At 45.2% G+C, this 26,474-nt stretch overlaps 1 protein-coding gene across 2 annotated transcripts; it reads right to left on the reverse strand.

The window, feature by feature from the left end:
- Positions 1–446: 446 nt before the first annotated feature.
- ABHD17A (abhydrolase domain containing 17A, depalmitoylase) lies at positions 447–25,218 on the reverse strand. Of its 2 annotated transcripts, none has more exons than XM_081960075.1 (5): positions 24,926–25,218; positions 16,849–17,405; positions 6,498–6,692; positions 4,581–4,760; positions 447–1,580 (listed from the first exon to the last, which is right to left on the reverse strand). In XM_081960075.1, exons 2-5 carry the CDS (start codon positions 17,160–17,162, stop codon positions 1,364–1,366), a joined length of 906 nt encoding a protein of 301 aa, XP_081816201.1. In that variant the 5' UTR covers positions 17,163–17,405; positions 24,926–25,218; the 3' UTR covers positions 447–1,363. The 2 variants fall into 2 exon arrangements, with proteins under 2 accessions (XP_081816201.1, XP_081816202.1); XM_081960076.1 differs by lacking the exon at positions 24,926–25,218 and adding an exon at positions 24,865–24,884.
- Positions 25,219–26,474: the final 1,256 nt, after the last annotated feature.

The following is a 26,474-nucleotide window of genomic DNA, read 5'->3' on the forward strand; positions in this document are numbered from 1 at the left end:
GGAACCTGTTTTTGCTGGCAGAGCGCTCGGACTACCGCAGGCACCCCCAACAGTAGTGACGTTGAGGTGGCCTGGCCATCCCCTCCCCCCCGGAGGTCAAACACAACCCTGTTGTGGCTCTCAATGAAATTGAGTTTGACATTCCTGCTATAAATGGAGGAGGTAAAGAAATGGAGAAAGGGATTTAAGCTTGTACAGTTAGTAATTCACACTTGCGCTAAGACTGACCCAAAATAAGGACAGCATGGCTGGCTGGGGAATCCTGGGAACTGAAGTCCACACATCTTAAAGTCACCCAAGTTGAGAAATGTTGTCCTAAAAAAAAATTAAGTACCATTACAGGAATTCTTGGACTATCTATTTCCTGACCTACACACTTCCACAAACTTCCAATTCATTCATCCTATCAAATTCTCCCAGAAACATTTAGTGGGAAACGCATGTGAATCTTTCATTTTTTTGTGTTTATTCCTCTTTTCAAAATGAATGGATGGAGAATTCTTCCCGTCCTTACCACCCCGACCTCTCCCCATTGCCTGAATACTCGGAAAGTGTAGTTCATTCCCTGGGGACATCTGGAGGGGACAGGATACGGAATATTAAAACAATAGTATCTAGGAGTTGTGATGAAGCTGGCAAATGACTCCCCCTCCCACCCAATAAATTCCGAGACACGTAGAACAGCCTTGCTGCGTTCCACAAATAGTTCTTTTTGCAGGCTTCCGGGTGGAAAAAAAATCCAGGTGGGCTGTTTTCCATCCCCACCGCTGGGGAAATCTGAGTGAAATTCAATTGTCCTTCAAGGGCTGCAGTAGGTTGGACAGTCAAACTGAAGCAAGCCGTTTTTGGCCAGCATGCAAGGTGCTTTTGCTTCCCGCCCCACCCTGCCTATGGCTTATTGCTATCAATGGGTCACCACGCGGAGCGTTAGGGAAACGGGATGTGAAACAGGAAATGGAGAAGATGGACAGAGGCCACAAGAGGATAGCCCTGATGGAGATGTGTTCATGGTTTTAGAACAGTCTGCAACGCTCGAGTCCTTCGGATTCCCGCGAGGAGGTGCAATTGGAGACTCCGTCTCAGGCCCCTCTTCAGCCATGACAGCAGCTGGAAATGACAACAGCTGGAAAGGGCCCTCAGCGATGGGGAAGAACCACCGGGAGAGACTCAAGAGCCCTGCGCAGACTAAGCCTGCAATAGAGGAAGGATGAATAGAACTACTCCCATTTTGCAGATGGGAACATAGAGCTTGTAGCATCAGTGGCCTTCTCCTTCAAAAGCCACCAATGCTTCCTCTGCTTCCCCAGGCCCAGTCAAGAAGGTGGGCGGTCCTTGCCAGAAGGGTCAGGCAGGTGGAGTGGCATTAACCAGAAAGATCTTGTGAGATGAACTTGCGTAAGCGCTCCAGGTACTGGCTGTAGAGTTCAATGTCGTTGTGGCCGGCTCCTTCCACCCAGAGGGGCTCCACTGCCTTTGGGCAGCGCTCGTAAAGGGCCAAGCCGTGAGAGAAGTCGATCACCTCGTCTTCGGTGCCATGAATGAACAGCACGGGGGAAGTGATGCGCGACACCTTGTCTATACTGTGGAAGAGAAAAGGAAGGTAGATTATTACAGTGTTTCTCATGTATGGGCTGGGGAATTCTGGGAGTTAAGGTCCACACGTCTCAAAGTGGCCAAGGTCGAGGAACACTCAAATAGAACCTGGAGACTGGACTGCCATCTTTCAGAAATGGCATAGGGTCTCCCACTTGGGCAGGAATTGGACTAGATTAGAGGTGTCAAACTCAAGACCTGAGGGCCAGAGCCGGCCCACAGAGTGCTTAGATCTGGCCTGCAGGGCTGTCCTAGTAACAGCAACGGACTGGCCCGCGGTGGCTCTGCCAGAGAAAACAGAGCTCCGTTTTCACTGGCAGAGGGTTGCAGGAAGCTGTCGCAGCCGAAAACGGAGCTTGGGAGCCCGTTTTTTTTTTGTTTGTTTGTTTGTTTATACAAACATAACATTTTTGCAACACATTATACTTCTTTTACATATCTATTGTGTTTCCTTTATCTGTACATATAAATCTTATATAACTATAACTATAAAACTATAACTATAACTATAGCTGATAAAAGAGGAGAGCCTGTGGCTTAGTGGCTAATACAACTGCCTAATATGTAATACAGCCCAGGTTCGATTCCCAGTAAGGGTATGGCTAACTGATGAGAGCTAAATAACTTGAAATAGATCTATACTAGTCTCCCTTTATTTATTTATCAGCAAAAATGCAACACACACACACACACATATACACATTTTTTTCCATATATCTTTTCCATCAGTTCCATATCGTCTTATATCATTTTAGTTCCTACTATTTTTGTCTACAGTCTATTTTCTATTTCTACCCTTTATTCATTTTCTGGTTTTGTATTTGTTTTTTTAATGTCTTGATCTTTTTTCTTTTCTTTATTGCTTTCCTACTTTTACCCTCTTTCCTCCAGCCAATTATACCATAAGTCCCATACTGAGTAGTATTCAAAGCCCATTTTTGCTGGCAGAGTGCTCAGGCCACCACAGGCACCTCCGACACGAGTGATGTCAACCTGGCCACACCCAACCCTGCCCCTGAGGTCAAACACAACCCTGATGCGACCCTCGATGAAATTGAGTTTGACACCCCTGGACTAGATGACCTACAAGTCCCTTCCAACTGTCTTATTCTGTTCTGTTAAGAGCCCCTCTTCTCCAGGGGGGAAGGGGGTCTGCCTTGCAGCATTACCCTGAAAGAGAAGATGGATAGTTCTGCATTCTTTACTCACTGGGCAACAGGTAGATCGGCAGCTTAAATTCTGTAAATTCCAACAGCACCAAGGCCCATCAACCTTCATTAGAATTCATAGACAACCCATACAAAAATATCGAAACCAAAATTAAATGGCTGAAATCAAGAGATTGCTAACGTCGTGGATCTGCAATCGTTTTACGCAGGATCAGAGTAGATTTCAACTAGGAAGACGCGCAATGTTAGCCCTTTTAAATTAAAATGAACTTATTTGGGGTTGATTTAAGGTTTGGGGGATTTTCTGAGGCAAAATGAGCAGCTTATGCTCATCCATTTCTCTGGGATTTTTTTTAATTAAAAAAAAGCAAATTCCAAAATGATGCAGCCCCACATTATGACACACAAAGTCTGCTGTGACACTCAAAGGGGCTAACTCGTGTGATTACAATCTAAGACCTAAGATACTTTTGTACTGAAAAATGTGCAAATGGTGTGTCCTTTTGAAACAGAATCAAGGCTCCGTTGGTGAGTTACAACTTCTTGCTTAAACACGAAATAGGCCTCTTTTTGTCAGGAGAAAAATCAGGTTGCATAATATCCCTGATTGCCGGGAAAGAGATTATCTGTGCAAATGACCACAAGTCCCTCTAATATAAGTCCCTCTTTCTGAATTACAGTGAACAATGTGCTTTGAAAGCAAACATATTCTAGAGAAGGGGTCCAACCTTGGCAACTTTAAGACCTGGAGGACTTCAAATCCCAGAATTTCCCAGCCAGCTTTGCTGAATTCTGGGAGTTGAAGTCCACCAGGCTTAAAGTTGCCAAGGTTGGAGACCCCTGTTCTAAATGGACTATAAGGTAGTCCTCAACTTACAACCATTCATTTGGTGACTATTCAAAGCTACAACAGCACTGAAGAAGGTGACTTATGCCCAGTCTTCTGCCTATGCCCACTGCAGCATCCTCAAAGTCACATGATCAAAATGCAGGCGCTTGGCAACTGGCGTGTATTTAGATGGTTGCAATATCCCGGGATCATGGGATCTGGGATTTTGTGAACTTCCCAGATGGCTTCTGACATGCAAAGTCAATGGGGAAAGTTAAATTTGCTTAATGACTTTAAGCAACCGCAGTAATTTGCTTAACAACAATGGCAAAAAAGGTCATAAAACTGGGCATGGCTCACTTAACAACCATCTTGCCAACTTAACAACAGAAAGTCTGGTTCCAGTTGTGATTGTAAGTTGAGGATTACTTGCACTGCATAGTAAATCAAATTGGAAATAACCAAGCAAATACTGAGCTACTACTTCTATTTGTAACTAAATGGAAGATGTCCAACATCTATACCAGGCTTCTCCAAACGTGGCAACTTTATGACTTGTGGATTTCAACTCCCAGGATGCCAGGCTGGCTGAGGAATTCTGGGGGTTGACGGCCACAAGTCTTAAAAGTTGCCAATTTTGGGGGCTCCTGGTATATACACAGGAAGCTCACACCGAAAAGCTTTTTGGAGTTGCACTGAGTAATTATCTGCTGTGAACTCTGCATTGGTGACAAGAAGGGCATCCGGCCAGTAAACACTGAGCTCCATTCAGTCGCCCCGACTCCACCCCAATGTAAGGAATCACAATGTCATTTTTAAAAAAGACCCAATTTTTTTTTTCATAGGATAGACTTTTCAATAACCATGTTTCCGAAAAATAAATTGAAAGATTTGGAAAGAAAGCAGACAGCAATAGTAAATTTTAATTGTATATCTGCCCCTCCTTGGCTGACCTCCACACCCACATTCCCGCTTTCTCAAGGACTTACTTTGGGAAAGCATCAAAGCAGTAGGTCTTTTTGGTTTCTGGGAAGGCAACGCGCATGCCCGAAGTTAAAGGTGAATGTAAGACAACGGCTGCGCACTCATAGCGGGAGGCCAGGTCCACTGTGGGCACCGTCCCAATGCTTTGCCCATAGAGGATGATGTTCTCGGGGCTGATCCCATATCTGTACAGAAAGAGGGGGGGGGGGGGAAATCACAGAGGTGCCATCACAAGGCAAATTACATCTTTTATGCTCCTTAGGTGCTGCTTGAAGAAATACAGTTTGTACAAGGGATGGAATTTGCTCTCTACAGGTGTACAAACTTGGTTTCCAAATGAAATCTGACAGGCTGATGCTAGTTGGGGCTACTTATCATGACCAGTGGTGGAATTCAAATTTTTTTACTACCGGTTCTGTGGGCGTGGCTTGGTGGGTGTGGCAGGGGAAGGTTACTGCAAAATCCCCATTCCTTCCCAATCAGCTGGGACTCGGGAGGCAGAGAATAGATGGGGACGGGGCCAGTCAGAGGTGGTATTTACCATTTCTCTGAACTACTCAAAATTTCCGCTACCGGTTCTCCAGAACTGGTCAGAACCTGCTGAATACCACCTCTGGTTATGACTAAGGGAAGGAACATCCTCACTTGAAGGCAATCCACCCCAACTTGTCTGTGTCTTGTATTGATGAGCTGCCAGAAGGCATCTAGCATCTTACTCAATCCTAAAGTAATGAAAGGAAAGGCAGATTGAACCATGTGAAACATTTATTTTCCTCTTCCCCACCACTCTGTTGCCACTTCTCTCTCCCTGGCCCCCAAAAACATTTTGCTTCCTCCTGCTTAACTCTGTCCTTCTCTGGGTAGATGGGCATATTTTCAAACTTAGCATGAGGCAGCAGCTGCCAATTATTTCGTAAAGAAAACTCAGAATTAATAGAAGGGAATATTTGTAGCTCGAGGTTGAACTGCGGAGCTCCTTGGTGCTCTCTGAAGTGGTTTGTTTTCTTGCAGACATTTCATTACCAAACCAGGTACTTCATCATGGCTAATAGAGCTAGTAGCTACTAGTACTGATGACGTTACCTACTTTGGTAATGAAACATCTGCAAAGAAAACAACCAAGCTCAGAAAGCACAAAGGGTCCCATCGTGGAATTGTCAGCCAAACCAGGTAGATCAGACAGGAGACACAGCCAGAGGAGCTAATTCGACTTCATTGTAAAGGTTTAATACTTGCAGGTGTAAAAATACAATTCTCCCACCATCTCTTTCACACCCCGAGAGTCCCTTCTCAGCCTCTTATCTAGCCCGCTATCCAGCTGTAGGCTAAGCTATCTCTTATCTCCATGAGATGCCAGGTGACCCGCGGAGTCCTCTCTGTGGCTACGCGAGACACGTGCACGTGCGTGGGGGTCGCGCATGCATGCAGGGCGGGTGGGTGAGCACAGGGCTGTGTGGTGCTCCTCCCACGCCCCATTTTTGCTTTCAGGAGGCTTCAGGGAGGTCTGCTAGGCCCAAAACGAGGTGCAGGGGAGTTACACCTTTTTTTAAAAAAAAAAGTAAAATAAAATCCAGATGGGACAGAAAACCTGATAGGAACCAAAACAGGTGTCCACAGCCACATTGGCAGCTCCGGGGACTATTTTGGGCGCTAAGATAGGCAATGAACAAGTACAGCTTTCATTTGTCTATTTATGGCTTAATGGACAACATATCTATCCATCTTTCTTGGCCTCAAAAACTAAGAATGGAGACTCTGTTTAGGAAGTATCCAATTTCTGAGAAAGCATTAAGGAAGAGGCCTCCGAATGCCCTTGCTGGAAGCTGAGGGATTGATCAATCCGGACACGGTTATGAAAACTCCTGGAGCTTTTGAAACAACAACAAAACGAAGGCTGGTATTGCTTTTTCCTGGAGACTCACCGTGTGCGTAACGCCTGCCAGGCTGCGTCGACATCAGCATAGAGGTTCTTCTCTGAAGGTTTCCCAGTGCTGGCACCGTAGCCCGAATAGTCGTAAGAAAAGATGTTGCAGCTAATCCGGGTGCCCAGGCTGATGTAGAAGCTACACATCTGGCCCAGATCCACAGCGTTGCCATGTGAGAAGAGAACCGTGAATCTGAGAAGAAGGAAGGTGTCAGGGTACCAAATAGCATCTTCAATCCAATAAGAATCCGAGGCTAGAGATTCCTCAAAGTTCAAATTTATGAAAGAAGCCTTGTTGGCATACCTGGGAAAACCCGAAACTGAAAGCTTTCAGGTTTTCCTCACCCAATTGAAAGTGTCCATCACACGGCCCAACCAATCACTGTCATGAAGGAAGATTCCTCCCATTCACGTCTGTCTAGGTGCAGGGACAATTGACTCTCTGAGAAGGAATATTATTTTGACTGCATATCTCCCATGCTCCATACAATCCCCCTTCCCAGTTTCCCACAATAGAATGTTTGAATATGTGGCCGGCTTGAGGTCCAATACAAAGATGCCTTCCAAGCATGACAGAAGGGTTCAGAAAAAAGCAGTGGGGATCACACCTGATCCTCAGGTGCACCAAAACTGGGTGGTAAAAGCCTATTTGTTTTGCAGGACAGAGTAGAATGAATAGAAACAGTCCTTGACTTGCAATAGTTCATTAAATGACCATTCACAGTTACAAGGCACTGAAAAAAGCGATGCATGACCATTTTTCACAGTTACAACCTTATGTGGTCACATAACCAAAATCAAGATTCTTGGCAGCTGGTTCATATTTATGCCGGTTGGTGTGTCCCAAAGTCACGTGATCCCCTCTGGCGACCTCCTGACAAGCGGAGTCAATGGGGAAGCCAGATTCACTTAACAACCAGGTTACTTACTAACTTATCAACAACAAATGATTCACTTAACAACCGTGGCAAGAAAGATCGTAAAGTTGTTGCAAAGCCCGTTTAACAAATGTCTCACTGAGTAACAGAACATTTGGGCTCAATTGGTAGTCGTAAATTGAGGATTACCTGTACAAATATTTAGGGTATGTTCTAATTTCAGTCTGTAAGAAAAATCTCAAACCTCCCCCCCCTGCAAATAGAAAGTTGCCCAATTGTGTGGGGGAGGGTGGGAGGTAGAAGAAGTTGGTGAAGAATCCTTCTCCTCATTAAATAAAAGCTGGAAACTCTTATTTAATGCCACATTTTGTTTTTTAACACAAGAATGCCATTTTAAACTGCTCCGCTATTTTCATAAGTAGTTCGGCCTCCTTCCTCCTTAAGTCCCTTACCATCTCATTTTGCCTTGGATCAAGGTTCATTTCATAAGGCCTCTTCCATACAAAAGTTTAGGCCCGTGATGGGCACGCCAGCTATTGCCCGTTGCTCTTCCAGGTTCCGGCGGACACATGCGCGCCAGCCAGCTGGTCTTTGCACACACAGGAGTGCTGGAAACTGGAAGAGCAGTTCCCTGTTGCGCATGCACACGCCCATAAGCCGAGCTTTTGGTTTACAGTGTGTGCATGGGTGCTGGCCATTTGGTCTTTGCGCGCACATGTGCGCCAGAAACCATAAGACCAGGTGCCGGGGAATTGCTCTTCCAGTTTCCTGCGCTCCTGCACGTGGGAGCTGTTCTTCCGGTTTCTGATGCTCCCCCCGCATACATGTGCATGTGCACCCGTTTCAGCACTCGGTGCCAAAAAGGTTTGCCAACACTGGTTTAGGTTGTGTGTGAAATATGCTTAGATATGACTGTATCAGGGTTCCAAGTAACACCTCCAATGAAAGAAGACTCGAGGCTTGAAGTTCCTTAGAGATGTCATATTGGCACATCTGGGAAAACCCGAATCTGAAAGCTTCCAGGTTTTCCCCACCCAAACGAAAGTCCAAGTCCCTGCCCAGCACCCTCATGTCCATCACATGGCCCAATCAGGCACCGTCCCAACTGGAGATGCCTCCCAGTCATACCCCTCCCAGGTGCAGGGCAAAATGTCCTTGACTCTCTGAGAAAGGAATGTTATTTTGATTATATATCTCCCATACTCCATATAATCCTCCCTCCCATTTTCCCACAGCATTGAATGTGGCAGGCCTGAAGGCCCAATGCAAAAGCTGGCTTCCAGGCCTGAAACTGTCTATGCTTGGGGAAAAAAGGTGCAAACCTCATAACATGATGAAGTGGCAACTTCAGAGACTGGTGATTTTGAATCACACAGAGGAAGAATGGATTATGCAGTGGCACATTTTTTTTCCCTATAGCCCACCTCTATACAAATACTGCACACAGGTAGTCCTTAGCTCAGAACGATTCATTTAGTAGCCATTTGAACCATTTATAACAGCACTGAAAAAAGTGATGTATGACTGGTCCTTGCCCTTATGCCTGTTGCAGAATCTCCAGTCATGTGATTAAAATCTGATCACTTGGAAAGTGGCATGGTTTGAGATGCTTACAGCATGTTGGGATCATGTGATCGCCATTTTTACCATATATATATATGTATGTATGTATGTATGTATGTATGTATGTATGTATGTATGTATGTATATATATATGTATGTATTTATGTTACAACCCCTGGTATGACTAAATATGGGAGGAAGGTCACTACTCCCTCTTTCTGTCCTTCGGCTTATCACAGAAGACCATGCAGGCAGAAAACCATATTTTTTATTTTTACTGTTGCCTTTTTATATTTGTGTTGTAATTGTACTGATAAATAAATAAAGGGAGACTAGGATAGATCTATTTCGAGCTAATTAGCTCTCATCAGCTAGCCATACCCTTACTGGGATTATCAGTACAATTACAACACAAATATAAAAAGGCAACGGTAAAAATAAAAAATATGGTTTTCTGCCTGCATGGTCTTCTGTGATAAGCCGAAGGACAGAAAGAGGGAGTAGTGACCTTCCTCCCATATTTAGTCATACCAGGGGTTGTAACATAAATACATACCTATTTCCCTGGCTCAACTGATAAGGAAGAGAACCCGTGGCTTAGTGGTTAAGACTCCTGCCTAAGATATATACAGCCCGGGTTCTAATCCCAGTAAGGGTATGGCTAGCTGATGAGAGCTAATTAGCTCAAAATAGATCCCAATTGTGGTCGTAAGCCGAGGACAATCTGTATTGGAATCAGATGAGACAACAGCATAGTTTGTGTCACCTTGAGGAGCTTAGAGATGCTATTTTCAAACACTTTACCCAGAATTTAAAACACAGGCATAATTCTCCCTTTCTGCACAAGTCTAAAGAATCTCAGAGAAGTTTAGCACCACTAATTTATTACAAACAGATGGCCGAAGTCTTAAGCATGACACTTTCACCTTCAATGGCAGTTTTACATAAATAAGTTATTAGGAGTCGTTTGGAGATTTATTGTTGTTTCTACTCCTTACATAAAAGATGGAGTAACAGAATTTCTACAGATCCTACCAATATCTATAAAATAAATACTGTCATCACCCTTTCCCCATACTTTCTGCTACAGGAAGAAATACAACCAAGAAATTTCTTCTCTCCAATTTACAATCACTACAATGATCATCCACCCTTTATTATAAAGAACAGTTGTTTTTATTTCGGAAAGCTGACTTTTGGATGTATTTCTTTTTCAAGCACTCACTTTTGTCCTTTATTTGGGTCCTTTTAACATTCACCATATAAATGGGTCCATTCAATGCAGTCTCTCACAGTCATGTGAAAAGTATGGGAATTGAATGGTCCTTTTAATATCAATTTGCATATACTGATTTTAGATCATTTGATTAGAAGTTATGTTTTGTAAAGTTTTTCTCGGTTTTGGCTCTTGAATTTTCCGTTGTAAAGCAAAGTTATAAACAAAAACACGTTTATGGATATTATTGTGTGAATTTTCTTTTTCCAGACTTGCACTCTTTTCAAGTTTATCCTTCATTTGCCCCAGGAAAATAGGGTCACCCTAAGCCAGGGGTGTCCAAACTTGGGAACTTTAAGACTTGTGGACTTCAACTCCCAGAATTCCCCAGCCAGCCGGCTGGGGAATTCTGGGAGTTGAAGTCCACAAGTCTTAAAGTTCCCAAGTTTGGACACCCCTGCCCTAACCCAATTCTATATAACGGGGAGGAACGGACAAACTTAAATAAGGCCATCTAAAATAGAAAAACATTTCTCTCGGCCTTTGTACAATCATTTGGCACACAATGTGAGATTTGATCTTATACAGGGGAATTATTTCAATCTGCAAAATCCCAAAGATATGCAAATCTGTCCTATTCCTAGGAATAGTAGGGCAAAATGGGTTTAAAAAAGAGAGGCAGTCAGCTGTTTTGGACATGAAAAGTATTTTTTTCCCATTGTTGAGAATTTACAGCTTGTCTCCAGTCCTGCATCAACAATGGAGAACAGAGACAGATTCCCATACAAAGAAGACCGGAAACTATGACCAGGGAACGCCCTTATATACAACCACCAGCCATCTGTCAAACTAAGGAAAGAAGCTGCTCCCACCCAATGTCTAGGCCTCAACCAAGTTCTCCAGCCTAACCAGCAGGCCTTAGTGGCTGAAGAGATGCCTTGATTTTCTGGCAAATGATCTTTAAAAGGTTGTTCAACAATTGTGTCCTAAGGCTCAAGGCGTCAGCACTTAAAGGGTTCCTCTTGAATACCTTTCAAGGGTTATGTTTATCAAATGTTATCAAATGTGTGGACTTCAAGTCCCAAAATTCCCCAGCCAGCATGGCTGGCTGGGGAATTCTGGGAGTTGACGTCCACATATCTTAAACGTGCCAAATTTGAAAAACACTGGAAAGGCCGGCCAAGGACAGAACTTCCTTTTTTTACAATAGCAGAGTTGGAAGGGACCTTGGAGGTCTTCTAGTCCAACCCCCTGCCTAGGCAGGAAACCCTATACCATTTCAGACAAATGGCTATCCAACATCTTCTTAAAGACTTCCAGTGTTGGGGCATTCACAACTTCTGGAGGCAAGCTGTTCCACTGATTAATTGTTCTGTCAGGAAATTTCTCCTCAGTTCTAAGTTGCTTCTCTCCTTGATTAGTTTCTACCCATTGCTTCTTGTTCTACCCTCAGGTGTCTTGGAGAATAGTTTGACTCCCTCTTCTTTGTGGCAACCCCTGAGATTTTGGAAGACTGCTATCATGTCTCCCCTAGTCCTTCTTTTCATTAAACTAGACATACCCAGTTCCTGCAACCATTCTTCATATGTTTTAGTCTCCAGTCCCCTAATCATCTTTGTTGCTCTTCTCTGCACTCTTTCTAGAGTCTCCACATCTTTTTTACATCGTGGCGACCAGAACTGAATGCAGTATTCCAAGTGTAGCATTGATTAAATCTCATTTCAGCTTGAGCACATGCGGACAACTTCAACATAAATATCCTCTTTGGAAAGAAAAACTGCTGCTTTTGAGCATATTTTCTGTTTGCTCTGATTTTAAGTTACAGTTGCTAAAAAAAAAAACCCTCTCAATTTTGACTTCTGGGATACCTGGTTAAAAGCCGTGCTACTCTTTTCATTTCTAAATTCATTTGCAGTGCTTTTAGAAACTTTACATTACAGGTTTAGGTGTTCGATTTGTGGTGGGTTTTTTTTCAACCTCACAATATATTTATTATTATGGTTTGTCTCGCAGTTAGCCAGAATGGATTTGGCATTTTTATCTACCTGTCAAGTCCTTCCCAAGGACCTCGGAATCATTATTTATTAGTCTCATAATCCTTGCTAATGCTGCTGCTGATTTTTCTTGGTTTTATTGTCCTGTGCCTCGTTTTTCACGTTTCATAGTGCCCAGAGAAGAGCAAATACATGGGAAGTAAACAATTATAAATTTAAACTTCATTGATACATTGATCTTCCAGTTACTGCGGCCAAGCTATTCCGAGTCTCTTTTCCAGCTCAGTTCTGTTTTTGCTTACTTGGAAACACCTTCCCCACAAGTCAATAAAATTTACTCCTAGGTAAATCTGTAAAGGAGCCTGCACAGCTATGATCATAATTGAGCCCGACGTTTCTGGGGCTAAGCAAGGCAGTTATTAAGTGAGCCACGCCCCAATTTATGACCTTTTGCCACAGCTGTTAAATGAAACACTGCAGTTATTAAGTGAATCATGTGGTTGCCAAGCAAATCTGCTTTCCCTCATTGATTTTCTTTTCAGAAGATGTCTCAAAGATGCTTTCTTTCAAAAAGCCACTGGACTTGTTTTTTCTTTGAAAGACGTTTCCTTTCCCATCCAAGAAGCTTCTTCAGCTCTGACTGGATGGTGGGGAATGGAAGGATTTATATTCCTTGAGGAGAGCTGGTCATTTGCATCCTTTTAGAGAGTGGTTGAGGCCACTTGGAGATTTACCTGTGTCCTCAGAGTCACCCGAGTAGTGCAAATGGGCGTGGAGATTTCTTGGAACTGCTGAGATGACTGTGTTGTAGACTGGAGATAGATGATAGATGAGATAGAGGACCACTGCCTTGAAAGAGGGGTTAAAGAGTGGCCATCTATGTCAAAATTACTGCCTTCTCTCAACAGAGGGGGAGGGATATGACATCCTCTATCTCCAGTGTACAAGAAGTCCTTTCAGCAGTTCCAAGAAGGCTCCACACCCATTTGCACTACCCTGAGATAAACCTCCAGGTGGCCTCAACGACTCTCTAAAAGGATGCAAATGACCAGCTGCCTGCAAGGAATCTAAATAAATCCTTCCATTCCCCACTATTCAGTCAGAATTGAAGAAGCTTCTTGAATGAGAAACGAAACGTCTTCGAAGAAAGAACAAGAAAGTCCAGTTGCCTCTTGGGAAAAAAACACCTTTTGGGACAACCATGATCTGGATGACTGAGAACCTCCATAGACCTTTTCAGAAGCTGGCACCATAAATGGTCATAATTGGTCATAAATCACTTTTTCAGTGCCTTTGCACCTTTGAACTGGCAATATAAATGGGAGGAAAAGCAGAGTTGCAAAAGTTTCAGGCAGAAGGTAAAACTTTCCACTTGCAGCTCACACGTTCCAAGTACATCATCATAAAAATGGCCATGCAGAGCCGTAGGCTTCCAGAGATCTCCTGGGGGCTGGGGAGGGCAGAAACGAGTGAAAAACGGCAATCTTTTGCTTGTTTTGGTCCCCCCAGCCCCCAGGAGTACTCTATAAGCCTCCTAAAGGCTATTCATGCCCTTTAAAAAAAAACAGGCCCATTTTGGCAAAAAATGGACTGTTTTGGGGAGATCTGCAAAGTGCAATAACTTTTTTTTTTTTTTGCCTCTTCAAAACTTTGGTGACTACCTTTTGGGACAACCATGATGACTGAGAATCTCCATAGACCTTTTCAGAAGCTGGCACCATAAATGGTGATCACATGACCCTGGGATGCTGCAACGATTATGTGAGAATTGGTCATAAATCACTTTTTCAGTGCCATTTGCACCTTTGAACTGGCAATATAAATGGGCGGAAAAGCACAGTTGCAAAAGTTTGAGGCAGAAGGTAAAACTTCCCACTTGCAGCTCACATGTTCCAAGTACGTCACCCGTGCTCGATTCCCTTGAGAACTGGGCCCTGGTGACCCCCCACCAGCCAGGCCCCAATCTGATTTAATTAAACTTTGATAATTTTCACCGCACGGAATAAACACTGAGATTCTTTTGGCAAAATTAAGCCTGACATGTTAAGCTCTCAAGGGGCTTAATTCCTGCACCTATGAAGGTTTTTTTTTTAATATTGTCATGGAAACAGACTACAAAGGTTGGGGCCCAATCCCCTTGAGCTTTCCAGTTGTCTGAGCAACCCCTATTTTTAAAAAAAAAAAATGAGGTGGGGGGGTGGGGGTGGGGGAGAGGTCACAAGCTCTTTTCATTTCCAGGCTTATGATTATCCGGAGGCACCTGCAACTGAGCAAGAATTTATGCACCAAATGACAGCCCCAGATTAACTCAATTAAGCAGCTTTGAGCAAGGCTGATGTTCTTAACTTTGTTGTTTAACTGTGCTTAGTCTATACAGTCTCCCCCCCTCCCCCCAGTGTCACCAACAATGACCACTGGCTCATACAGTCGTCTTAAGAGGTCTTGCCAGCCTGTTGCTTCAATAGCAGAAGGTCTGCTGCCCTCAGCTAAGGAAAAGAATGCTGGGCCTCCTACAATTCCGTGCGAACGGCTTCAGAAACTGGGATGGAATCTCTGAAAATTCACATTTACCATCATGACATGGGCATGGCTAGTCTAGTGAAGAGAAGGACCAGGGGAGACATGGTAGCAGTTGAGGATAACTTGAGAACTACCTGTATACCAATCAATTATTTTTAAAAAGAGTGGGGCTGCCACAGAGGGGGGGGGGGGTGTCAAGCTATTTTCCAAAGCACCTGAAGGCCAGACGAGGAATAATGGATGGAAACTGATCAAGGAGAGATTCAACCTAGGAATAAGGAGAAATTTTCTGACAGTGAGAACAATCAACCCATGGAACAGAAGTTGCCTTTGGAAGTTGTGGGTTTCAAGAAGAGATTGGACTGCCATTTGTCAGAAATATTGTAGAGTCTTCTGCTTGGGCAGGGGGTTGGACTAGATGACCTACAAGGTTCCTTCCAAATCTGTTTGTATATATACATACATACATACCAGTGGTGGGTTCCAGATCCCATTGCAACCGGTATGCTGCAACAGGGCCGGGCGTCCACCACGTGAATGTGCGCAACGCGTGCCTGCATAACCACCGCCCGTGATGCTCCAGCTGCTTGGCGGCGCGTAGCACAGGTGCTGTACGCTCCGTGCGCGTGCCCAAATGGCCCAGTTGGATCAAATACAGGTAAGGAGAGCAGATGGGCCCTCATTTTTGCCTCCTGAAACCCCGCCCTCTTCACCAATATGGCTGTGCATAGCCTTTAGGAGGCTTTCAGAGTACTCCTGGGGGCAGGGGAGGGCAAAAATGAGTGAAAAACGGGCTGTTTTTTGCTTGCTTTTGCCCCCCAGCCCCTAGGAGCACTCTATAAGCCTCCTAAAGGCTATGCATGCCCTGTTTTTGAAAAAAAAAAAACAGGCCCATTTTCACAAAAAAATGGCCATTTTTGCTAGTTTTTTGGGGAGGGCACCCCCCAGGCACACTCTACAAGCCTCCTAAAAGCTATGTATGCCCATTTTGGGGGGCAAAAAATGGGCTGTTTTGGGGAGGTCTGCAGAGTGCAATAACTTTTTTAAAAAATTTGCCTCATCAAAACCTTGGTGCTTGGTCTTATACTCGGAAAAATACGGTAATCAATGGAACAACTTGCCTCCAGAAATTGTAAATGCTCAAACACTGGAAGTATTTAAGGAGACACTGGACAATCATTTGTCTGAAATGCTATAGGGTTTCCTGCTTGAGCAGGGGTTTGGACTAGAACGGTGGTGGGTTCCTACTGGTTCGGACCGCTTTGGCTGAACCGGTAGTGGTTTGGCCGCCTGGGTCACTGGAACCGCAGCAACGCAGGCCTGCCACGCCCTGAATCAATTCTCCCAGCGGTGCTGTAGGCAACGCCATCTTATTTTTGGGTTCTGCGCATGCGAACAATTTTAATTGTATGGTGCATGCGCGCGGCGTGCACACAAGCGAACCGGCAGTAATGCCTGCCGGAACCCACCCTTAGACTAGAAGACCTCCAAGGTCCCTTCCGACTTGTTATTCCGACTTGCACAGTTATGCAGGTGGTCCTCGACTTACAACCACAATTGAGCCCTAAATTTCCATTGCTAAACAAGAGAGTTGTGAAATGAGTTTTGCCGCATTGTACAACCTTTCTTGTCACCATTGTTAAGTGAATCATTGCTGTTTTTAAAATAGTAATATTAAGCGAATCTGACTTTCCTCATTGACTTTGTCGGAAGGTGGCAAAAGGTGACACATGACTCCGGGACACTGCAACGTCATTAATACATGCCAGTTGCCAAGTGTGGCATTTTGATCTTGTGAACACAGGAATGCTGCAACAGTTGGAAACTAGGTCATAAGCCACTTTTTAAAGTGCCTTTGTTAAATTCTACCGAACTGAATTCTACTGAATTGAATTCTACTGTATAGTGCAATATTAATGCAATATCAGGGGTTTCAATTAAATTGTATAGAATGTGAAGGATGTGTGTTTTAGTTTTACGTTTATTTTTATAGTTTTCTTTTGTGTAATGTACATTGAAGATGTCATTTGATTTAATTGTACGAGGTGCAAAGACAGTAAAGTAAAAGTAAAGTTCCAATCGTCACTAAAGAAATGGTTTTAAGTCATAGACTATCTGTAAACCCAATATCCCTGACAATGCACTGCTACTGCCATTCATCTTTTCAAATGTGCTCACCTGGCACCAGGTACGCAGCGGACGTACATGCAACTCACTCGGTTCCCTCGGCTGCTTTTGGTAAGGAACACCTCAACGGTGTCCAGTTCTCGTTGGGTGTACTGGAAGTCAGCCCGGTCCGTCAAATGAAGCTTCCAGCGAGCCATGGTGCCACTCCGGGAGGCGGCGTTGCTGGTGCTGCCCGCAGGGTCTGGTTCTGGGACGATTGTATAGGTGGGCTCTGGAGGTAGGAAGGCCAGCTTGGCAGCTATTCGACTAGGGCACGGTGGGCAGCAGAAGAGACAGCAGAGTTCACTAACCGTCAGCCCATTCATGGCCGCGGATGGAATCAAGGGGAGGGACTATGGGGTACAGGGTAATATTCGGGGAAGGCGCGGAAAAACAGGAGTCCCACAAGCAGGCAATCCAACCCGTTAAGGAAATATTTCAGCCTCCAGTGAAATACAGCAAGTCTTTAGCACATGTCCGCTCAGAATAGCCATAACGGAGGGGTTCTGCATTCCAGCATAGAGAACCTCGAAGTCGCTCTCTGCACATGAGTTTCGCTGCACAGGATCCTAAAAACAAAACAAGAGAGGAAATTATTTTTCACCCCATCAAGGAGATTAAATAAAGAGAGTGGGAAGGGTCGTCGTTTATTGATTTCAATGGATCTTCTTACTGGATATGCCACTCATTTCATCTGGAGGTAACTCCAGGCTGCTTACGTCGTTAAATGTAATCCAATACAGGTAGGCCTCATCTTACAACCAATCATTTACCGACCGTTTGAAATAGCAACTTCTTGTGGTCATGTGATCAAATTTGGACGTTTGGCAACTGGCATGTATTTATGATGGTTTCAGTGTCCCATGGGGTCATGCGATCACTTTTTGTGACCTTCTGACAAACAAAGACAAAGAGGAAGCCGGATTCACTTAACATCCTGTGTTACTAACTTAACAACTGCATTGATTCATTTAACAACCGTGGCAAGAAAGGTTGTAAAATGAGGCAAAACTCACTGTCTTGCATAACAATTGACATTTTGGGCTCAATTGTAGTCATAAGTTGAGGACCAGCTATATTTCCCAACCTTAGCCATTTTTAAGAGGTGTGGCTGGCTGAGGTATTCTTAGCGTTGAAGTCCACGCATCTTAAAATGGTTAAAGTTGGGAAACAGTGATCTAATCTAGTGTCATCAAATACTCTGTGGAAACCCAGCTAGTTGTCACAAAATCACCAGAATTGGTCCAGCAAAATTCAGGTGCAAAATGCCATGTTTCAATGATGTGATTTGGGAATTTCGGAGTCTTTATGAAAGGTATGACAGCTATCAATTTTTTTCGGAGTATAAGACGCACCAAGATTTTGAACAGGCAAATAAAAAAAAAGGTTTTGCACTCTGCAGACCTTCCAAAAACGGCCGGTTTTTCACAAAAACGGGCCAGTTTTTTGCCAAAAAAAGGGCATGCATAGCCTTTAGGAGGCTTGTAGAGTGTGCCTGGGAGATGCCCCCCCCCCAAAAAACGAGCAAAAATGGCCTGTTTTTTGTGAAAATGGGCCTGTTTTTTTTTTCAAAAACAGGGCGTGCATAGCCATTAGGAGGCTTAGAGAGTGCTCCTGGGGGCTGGGGGGCAAAAACGAGCAAAAAACAGCCCGTTTTTCACTCATTTTTGCCCTCCCCAGCCCCCAGAAGTACTCTGAAAGCCTTCTATATGCACAGCCCTTTTGGTGAAGGGGGCAGGGCTTCGGGAGGCCAACAATGCTGTATTCAGTGTATAAGACGCACCCAGATTTTCACCCTCTTTTTTGAGGGAAAAAGGTGAGTCTTATACTCTGAAAAATACGGTATTTGCCTTCTACTTCCATTCCAAGTTTTACTTATCCTCCCCCTACCCCACCCCCCAAAAAAGCAACCCAATAAAAATTTTCTAAAGGAAACCAACCCTGACTGTTCTTTGGAAGGTGAGATACTGAAGCTGAAACCCAAATACTCCAGCTACCAAACGAGAACAGAGGATTCATGGGCAAACACACTGATGTTGAGAAAGACTGAAGGTAAAAGGAGGAGGAGATGGCAGAGGAGGAGATGGTTAGACAGCGTCATCAACGCAATGAACATGAATTTGGGCAAACTCTGGGAGACAGTGGAAGACAAGGGAGCCTAGCATGCTGTGGTCCATGGTGTTTCAAGAGTTAGATATAACTTAGTGACTGAACAACAACAACAAAAACTTCAACCATACTCCATCTATTAGATATCATCTGTGACCTCCCAATTCCTTCTAAGTCAAGTTCAGAGGTGTTTTGTATCAGTGGTCTCCAATCTTTCCGGCTTGGCGGATGGGCGGGGGGAGGGGATGGTTCTGTGTGAGCAGCATGCACCTCCATTGGCACACAAGTGTGTGCACCCACCGCTCACACAAGTGGAGCTTTGTGACTGGTAGTGGGCCGTGGGTTGAGACCAGTGGTGGGTTTCAAAATGTTTTAGAACCTCTTCTGTAGGTGTGGCCTGCTTTGTGGGAGTGGCTTGCCAGCCATGTGACCGAGTGGGAATGGCTTGGCAGTCATGTGACTGGGTGGGCGTGACCAACTTGTAAAATGTGGTGAAACTCACTTAACAACACTCTTGCTTAGCAACCAAAATGTTGGCTCACAAACTCTGGCATTTGAAGCACGCAAGTCTTAAAGCTGTCAAGTGACAAGATCCTTGCACCCCTAACCCTTTAGGAAAAAAAAAACCTCAGGGGTGTTCAAACTTGGCAGCTTTAAGACTTGTGGACTTCAACTCCCAGAATTCCTCCTCCAGTCATGTTGGCTCATGAACTCTGGCATTGAAGTGTGCAAGTCTTAAAGCTGTCAAGTTACAAGACCCTCGCACCCCTAACCCTTTAGAAAAAAAAACCTCAGGGGTGTTCAAACTTGACAGCTTTAAGACTTGTGGACTTCAACTCCCAGAATTCCTCCTCCAGTCATGTTGGCTCATGAACTCTGGCATTGAAGTGTGCAAGTCTTAAAGCTGTCAAGTTACAAGACCCTCGCACCCCTAACCCTTTAGAAAAAAAAACCTCAGGGGTGTTCAAACTTGACAGCTTTAAGACTTGTGGACTTCAACTCCCAGAATTCCTCCCCTCGCTCTTCATCTTGATGATGTATGGACGGGCGGGGGGAAGGAGCTGGAACCGGTTCTAAACGGCACAGTAGATTTGTGGCAGGAACCCACCCCTGGTTGAGACCAGGGTGAAATTCAGCAGGTTCTGAAGAACTGGTAGAGGAAATTTTAAGTAGTTCAGAGAACTGGCAAATGCCACCTCTGGCTGGCCCCAGAATGGGGAGGGAATGGGGATTTTGCAGTATCCTTCCCCTGCCATGTCCACCAAGCCATGCCCACAGAACCAGTAGTAAAAAAAAATTGAATTTCACCACTGGTTGAGACCCCCTGTACTATAAGATCTTGAGATTCCTTCTTATTCAGTGATAAGAAAGCAGCTTAAAGCAATAGGACTAACATAGGACCTGCGATGCTAGACTGGCCCTTTAAAACATTCCTACCCAGAAACTTTCACCCAGAAACCAGCCTCATTAATAAATAAATTTGTTTCCTCCTACACAACAAGAGAGCGAGGAGGGGGTTAACATGTACAAGCATTCACTCATTCCTGATGTACAGCCAATAATTTATCCCACACATGTGAATGATTAACCAAAACAATGATATAAACCTATCAATACCATTTCCGCTAATAGAAATATCATAAAGGAAAAGGGACTTTTTCTACAAAAGCTGAACACAATGTAAGGTGGAAGATTGGATCACAACATTTAACTGAACTTACAGACATGGCAAAGTTGATTAGTTTGGTCAGGGGGAAAAATAATAAAATTCTTTTTTAAAAAAGAAACTGGAAGTCTTGTATGGAGTTTTTGCTGAAAGAAAAAAAATGAATGGATGATTATGGGATTTGAGAATTAAAATGAGAGGAAGTAGTCAGAGAAATGTTTAAAACGACAATGGCTGGGTAGAAGGGCAGAAGGCATTATACGTTCTTCTCTTTTTTCCTTTACAATTTGCTTTTCTATTATTTTCTATCTTTGTTCTTGATGGTGCTGTATACTTTACAGGATCACATTGAAAATGTGTGTGTGTGTGTGTGTGTGTATGCAAAGCTGAACAGAGCAAAATTGGACATACTGTATTTTCATCTTAGGGTTTAAATTTGAAGGAATGTATGGGGTGTGGAATCCCCAATCTAGATTAAATCTAGGTTAAACTAGGTTTAATGGACCTACAATAACCTTTGTTCTGGCAGCATTCACACCAGGCATGAAATCCTCTCACCTTCGTTACCGGTTCGTAACCGGGAGCGTGCGTGCATACACAGTAGTGTCTGTGATGATGTCTGGGCAGGTGGGCGGAGCCTACTGCCACCGCCACTGCCATTTCCGGTTCACCCAAACCAGTGAGAACCGGTAGAATACCACTTCTGATTCACACCTCATGTAAAGAGACCCTATGCCTTGTTTACTTTTCGTGTCATGCCTTAAGTTTAAAGCTTGTATGATCCCAGCCAACTGTGGTTTTAAATTTATTTAAGGTATATCCCACCTTTATTATTTTAATAAATGACTCAAGGCAGGAAACATATCCAACACAACTTCCTCCTTCTATTTTCCCCACAACAACAATTGGGATTGGGCTAAGAGAGAGTGACTGGTTCAAAGTTACCTAGCCAGCTTTTATGAAGTAAAGCAAGTTTCATGGAAAATGTGAATCCAACCAACCAGAGACCAAGAATGGAGGCCTTTGAACTAGGGTGCTAGAGAAGACTCCTGCGAGTCCCCTTGGACGGCAAGGCGATCAAACCAGTTAGTGCTGGAGGAGATCAACTGCTCTTTAGGAGGCCAGATCCTGAAGAGGAAACTCAAATACTTTGGCCACCTAATGAGAAGGAAGGACTCACTGGAGAAGAGCCTAATGCTGGGAACGATTGAGCGCAAGAGAAGAAGGGGACGGCAGAGAATGAGGTGGCTGGATGGAGTCACCGAAGCATCGGCGTGAGCTTAAATCTGGTAGAGGACAGGAAGGCCTGGAAGAACATTGTCCATGGGGTGGCGATAGGTTAGAACGACTTCGTAACTAACAACAACAAAATGTTACTGTTACTTGCTTTGAATTAGCAAGGGGCTATCCAAGCCATCCAGCTGCCCAAAGATGCTTTTTCTAACTGAAGAAAGCTTCTTGGATAAGAAGAGAAATGTTTTCAAAGGAAAAAAAACCCAAGAAAGTTCCGTTGCCTTTTGGGACAACCACGGCGTGGATTATTATAAATCTCCATAGACATCAAGGCATCCAGCTGAACTTCCTGCTGAAGGCCAGACTGATAATAAATCTGAATAATTAACATTTGTTTTCACCCCATTCAAAACAGAGAAGTTTCTAATTCTATACTTCCTACCACAAGAAAAAACTTTGAGATATTACTGGGCCGAAAAGTAAGATATAAATGTAGACTCATCTCAACAATGCATCAATGTCCATTACAAACAATGATATCAAAATCGTGACTCAGGGATCATATCAGAACTCTCTAATCAGGAGTGGAAATAAACATTTCAAGGAAAAGGCCCTTACGAGTTTGAATTAATGAGATTTATTCAGAAAAAATGGTTGATAGCAGAAGAATTGCAACAAGTACTTTGGCCTTCCAATCTGAACTTTATATTCAAGCATATGAAAACCGCCAGTGCTTTGCTTGGCTTCCTTGATTTTTTTGGTAAAGAGAAGAGAAAATTTGCCTTATGCTACAGCTACTAGGTAAGACACCTTGCAAATGAAGAGATTATGTAATTTACATCATATTCCTGATAAGCATGTAATCATTTGCATGATAACATCTTATGACAGATCATTAAACATAAAGGTTCCCCTCACACATATGTACTAGTTGTTCCTGACTCTAGATGCCCATCTCTGTTTCAAAGCCGAAGAGCCAGCTGAAGACGTCTCCGTGGTCATGTGGCCGGCATGACTAAATACCAAAGGCACACAGAACGCTGTTACCTTCCCACCAAGGTGGTTCCTATTTTTCTACTTGCATTTTTAACATGCTTTCGATCTGCTAGGTTGGCAGAAGCTGGGACAAGTAACGAACGGGAGCTCACTCCATTACGTGGCGCTAGGGATTCGAACCGCCGAACTGCCAACCTTTCTGATCGACAAGCTCAGCGTCTTAGCCACTGAGCCACCACAGATCATTAATTCTCTCTATGCAACCTTGATGATGGTACAACCAACTCACAGAATATCTCTCCCAAAACTCCTATGAACAATGCAATTACACCTGTTCTTGATCCAGGCAGTCTTCCAGGGTCCAATGCATCCCTTCCAGATCACCTTGGTAACATTAATACTGGTAACATTCTCAATCTTGGTAACATTAAGATGGGTGGACTTCAACTCCCAGAATTCCCCAGCCAGCATGGCTGGCTGAGGAATTCTGGGAGTTGAAGTCCACCTAATCTTAACCTAGCCAAGACTGAGAAATACTAACCTGGCTAAAACTCTACACAAGATCATCTTCTTCTCTCAAAAATAAGGAGTAGGGGGACACTAGCAATCTGCTTTCTTTGGAAAAAAATATATAAAATAAAAATAGCAACAGCAGCAGCAACTGAATTTGTGCAGGTGTTTGCAACTGTGAAGTGTCTACCTACAACTATAGTGTAGTTTAAGATAAGGTGCACCCACCCATATCTCTCGCATCAGCTTCAGAGTCTCCAAAGCCAATCCAAACCCCACATTGCTTGTGCCACACTTATACTCAGTGGCCACACCAATAACATCATTAACAGAATACTACAGCTCCCCCTCAGCACTCCATGAGTCATTGGAAAGCAAAATGGACCCACAAAACATTTGAACCAATGATCTTCCCCCTCTACACAAAGCCCCCAACCACCATCCATCTCCCTTCAGTTGCATACTCCAAAAGCCCTTCTAAACATACTGCATTATCCTACCCATTATCCCCAGCCAGCATGACTTCTACCTATAAGAACCACCACCAGGCCTCCGCCTTTGGGCACTTCCCAAGCATGTCTAACTTTATCCGACTATCCCAAACTCTTCTGGCTGGGGATCATGGGCACTGTAGCTGAGATGCGTTGAAAGGGCTCGGGCGGATCAATGCAGAAACCGTAAAGTCCACCCCCTGTCAGAGACCCTACCTTTAACAGCGATCAAGGGAGATTTTCTCCCGAGTAAGCACACCTGGAGTAAACCCCGCGCATTCCCACGGTTGGCATGGCCAAGCACGGACGCTCGAGAAAGTGTTCGCGGGTGGAAACGGAGACCAATCCACGAAGGGTGGGGATGGCTACGCCGGGCAGGCAGGAATTGTGGAAAGCCGAGCGAAATTCTCTCCAACGGTCCCGATGAACAGCGAGGGATTCTTTACGGAACGGACAAAACGAACGCGGCGGAGAAGGGAGGTCGTAGCGGCAGATGACACGACATCATCGGAGCTGTCACTACACACACACACACACACACACACACACAAACATCGATACACACGCGAGGTAGCTGGGGCACTTTGGGGAGCCGGGCACCCCCAGATCCCCTCTCGAGCAGCCTTGCAAGCGCGCTCCCCAGCCAGCCACGGCAAGACTTCCCCCCGCCCCAGCCCTCGCAGCCTTTGGCGTAAATAAAGGCAAGAGGTCGGTCGTCAGCCCGGGAGAACCGAGTAACGCACCTCCCCTTGCAAAAAGGGGGGAGACCCAAAACACACACGCGAGCCCCAGGGGTCAGGTACCACTTCACCGGTCCGGAATACAGGAGAAATCCACCCGCCGAAGCCGCTGCCCGCCGCCCTGGGCTCGATCCTCTCCAGGGATGGAGAGGCGGCGCGCATCGCGCCCGGACGCCCCAAACTCTCCCTTTTGCCAGCGTGGAAGGCAGGCAGCCCGCAAGGCAGGCAGACCCCGCGAGGCTCCCGCCCCGTTCGTCCATCCGATCCCCAACCCCGTAATCACCCGCGGCTGCCCCCCTGCTCCGCTTTGCCAGCGGGGTTCCCCCGTCGCCTCGGGCGCGCACCGGCTCCGCGAAGGGCAGCTGGCGAGTGTCTCTCCCTTCGGGCGGCAGGTGGGCTGTCCTCCGTTCCCCTCTGCTGTGGCCGTCCCCGCTCAGCCGCCAAGCCCTCGTCCGGCCCGGATCTGTTGTTTCCCGGCTCCCGCTTGGGAGCTCCAACCGGGCGCCCCTGCGCTCCGCATTACGCGTCGGGCCTGCAAGTTGGAACGGAGCGGCCGCTGCTGCGCCGGGCCTCCCACCCTCTGGCGTCTCCTCCTCCTCCTCCTCCTGGGGAGGCGGATGTGACAGCGCGACGCCAGCGCTGGAAATGACGACAGCCGGCCCGGGTGGGGCTTTGAGGAGGCAGGAATGGTGGGGAGGGTCTCCAGGGGAAACAAGGGGAGCTCCCTAAGCCAGCCGCCCTGGGCATGGGCGCCAGTGGGACGTTTCCGAGTAGGAAAAGGCGTCGGAGACTCTCTGTTCGTGTGGCTTGCAAAGCCGTGGCTTAGAGGAATGTTTCTCAAAATGGGGTCGTTTTGGGTAGGGGTCTCCCCCAGGACCCACGGCTCTCTCAGGGGTCCGCGAAATCAAAACGATTTACCAGCTTACGTTGAAAAATACCCGCCACCCCCCTATCATATAATGGTGGGAAGCAGCAGTGAATTTTTCATTCTTAATCTGGGCACTCTATTTTCATTCTTAATCTGGGCACTCCATAATTTTTTTAAAAAAATGGGAAGGGGCCCTGAGAGGAACAAAAAAGGAGAAGAAAGCACTGAGGGAAAACAGAAACACTGGTTAACCAGAACTGTCGTGACTTGAAATGCTCACAAGCGTTTTTTGGCTTAGCGGGATCTAAGCATTGTGGTTGGTAAACAGCGAGGTCAGGCAGAGGTTATCTCTGCCCCTGAGACTCGGTATCATGACTTAGTTAACCCACTTAGTTTACATCCAGGCTGTTGTATGTAAAAAGACATGTATCCTTCAAGGAGTCACTGCCAGATTACTAGGATCAAGCAGGACTGTGCACAGGGGCTAGGTGTTCAGAGCAGTGGTGAAATTCAAATTTTTTTGCTAACTGTTCTGTGGCTTGGTGGGCATGGCAGGGGAAGGATACTGCAAAATCTCCATTCCCACCCCACTCGGGGGCCAGCCAGAGGTGGCATTTGCCGGTTTTCCGAACTACTCAAAATTTCCGCTACAGGTTCTCCGAACTACTCAAAATTTCCGCTACCGGTTCTCCAGAACCTGTCAGAACCTGCTGGATTTCACCCCTGGTTCAGGGGCCATATCCGAACCACATCGCAGCCCAGTGCCCACCATTGAGACATCCTGCAGTTCAGTGTGTGTGGTACAAATCCTGGAAATGGAGTAATTTAAGATACAGGATAGTCATGAATAAAGTGCTGGTTGAATGCAGCCTCAGTTACTTCCTAGATCAGGGGTGTCCAAACTTAGCAACTTTAAGACTGGTGGACTTCAACTCCCAGAATTCCCCAGCCAGCAGCGTATTGAAATGCAAATTATCATCATCTCCTTGCAGAATGTCTATGGAGATTCTCAGTCATCCAGGTCA

This window comes from Natrix helvetica (assembly GCF_964273705.1).
Source record: "Natrix helvetica genome assembly, chromosome: 1".
Classification (NCBI taxonomy): Eukaryota; Metazoa; Chordata; class Lepidosauria; order Squamata; family Natricidae; genus Natrix; species Natrix helvetica.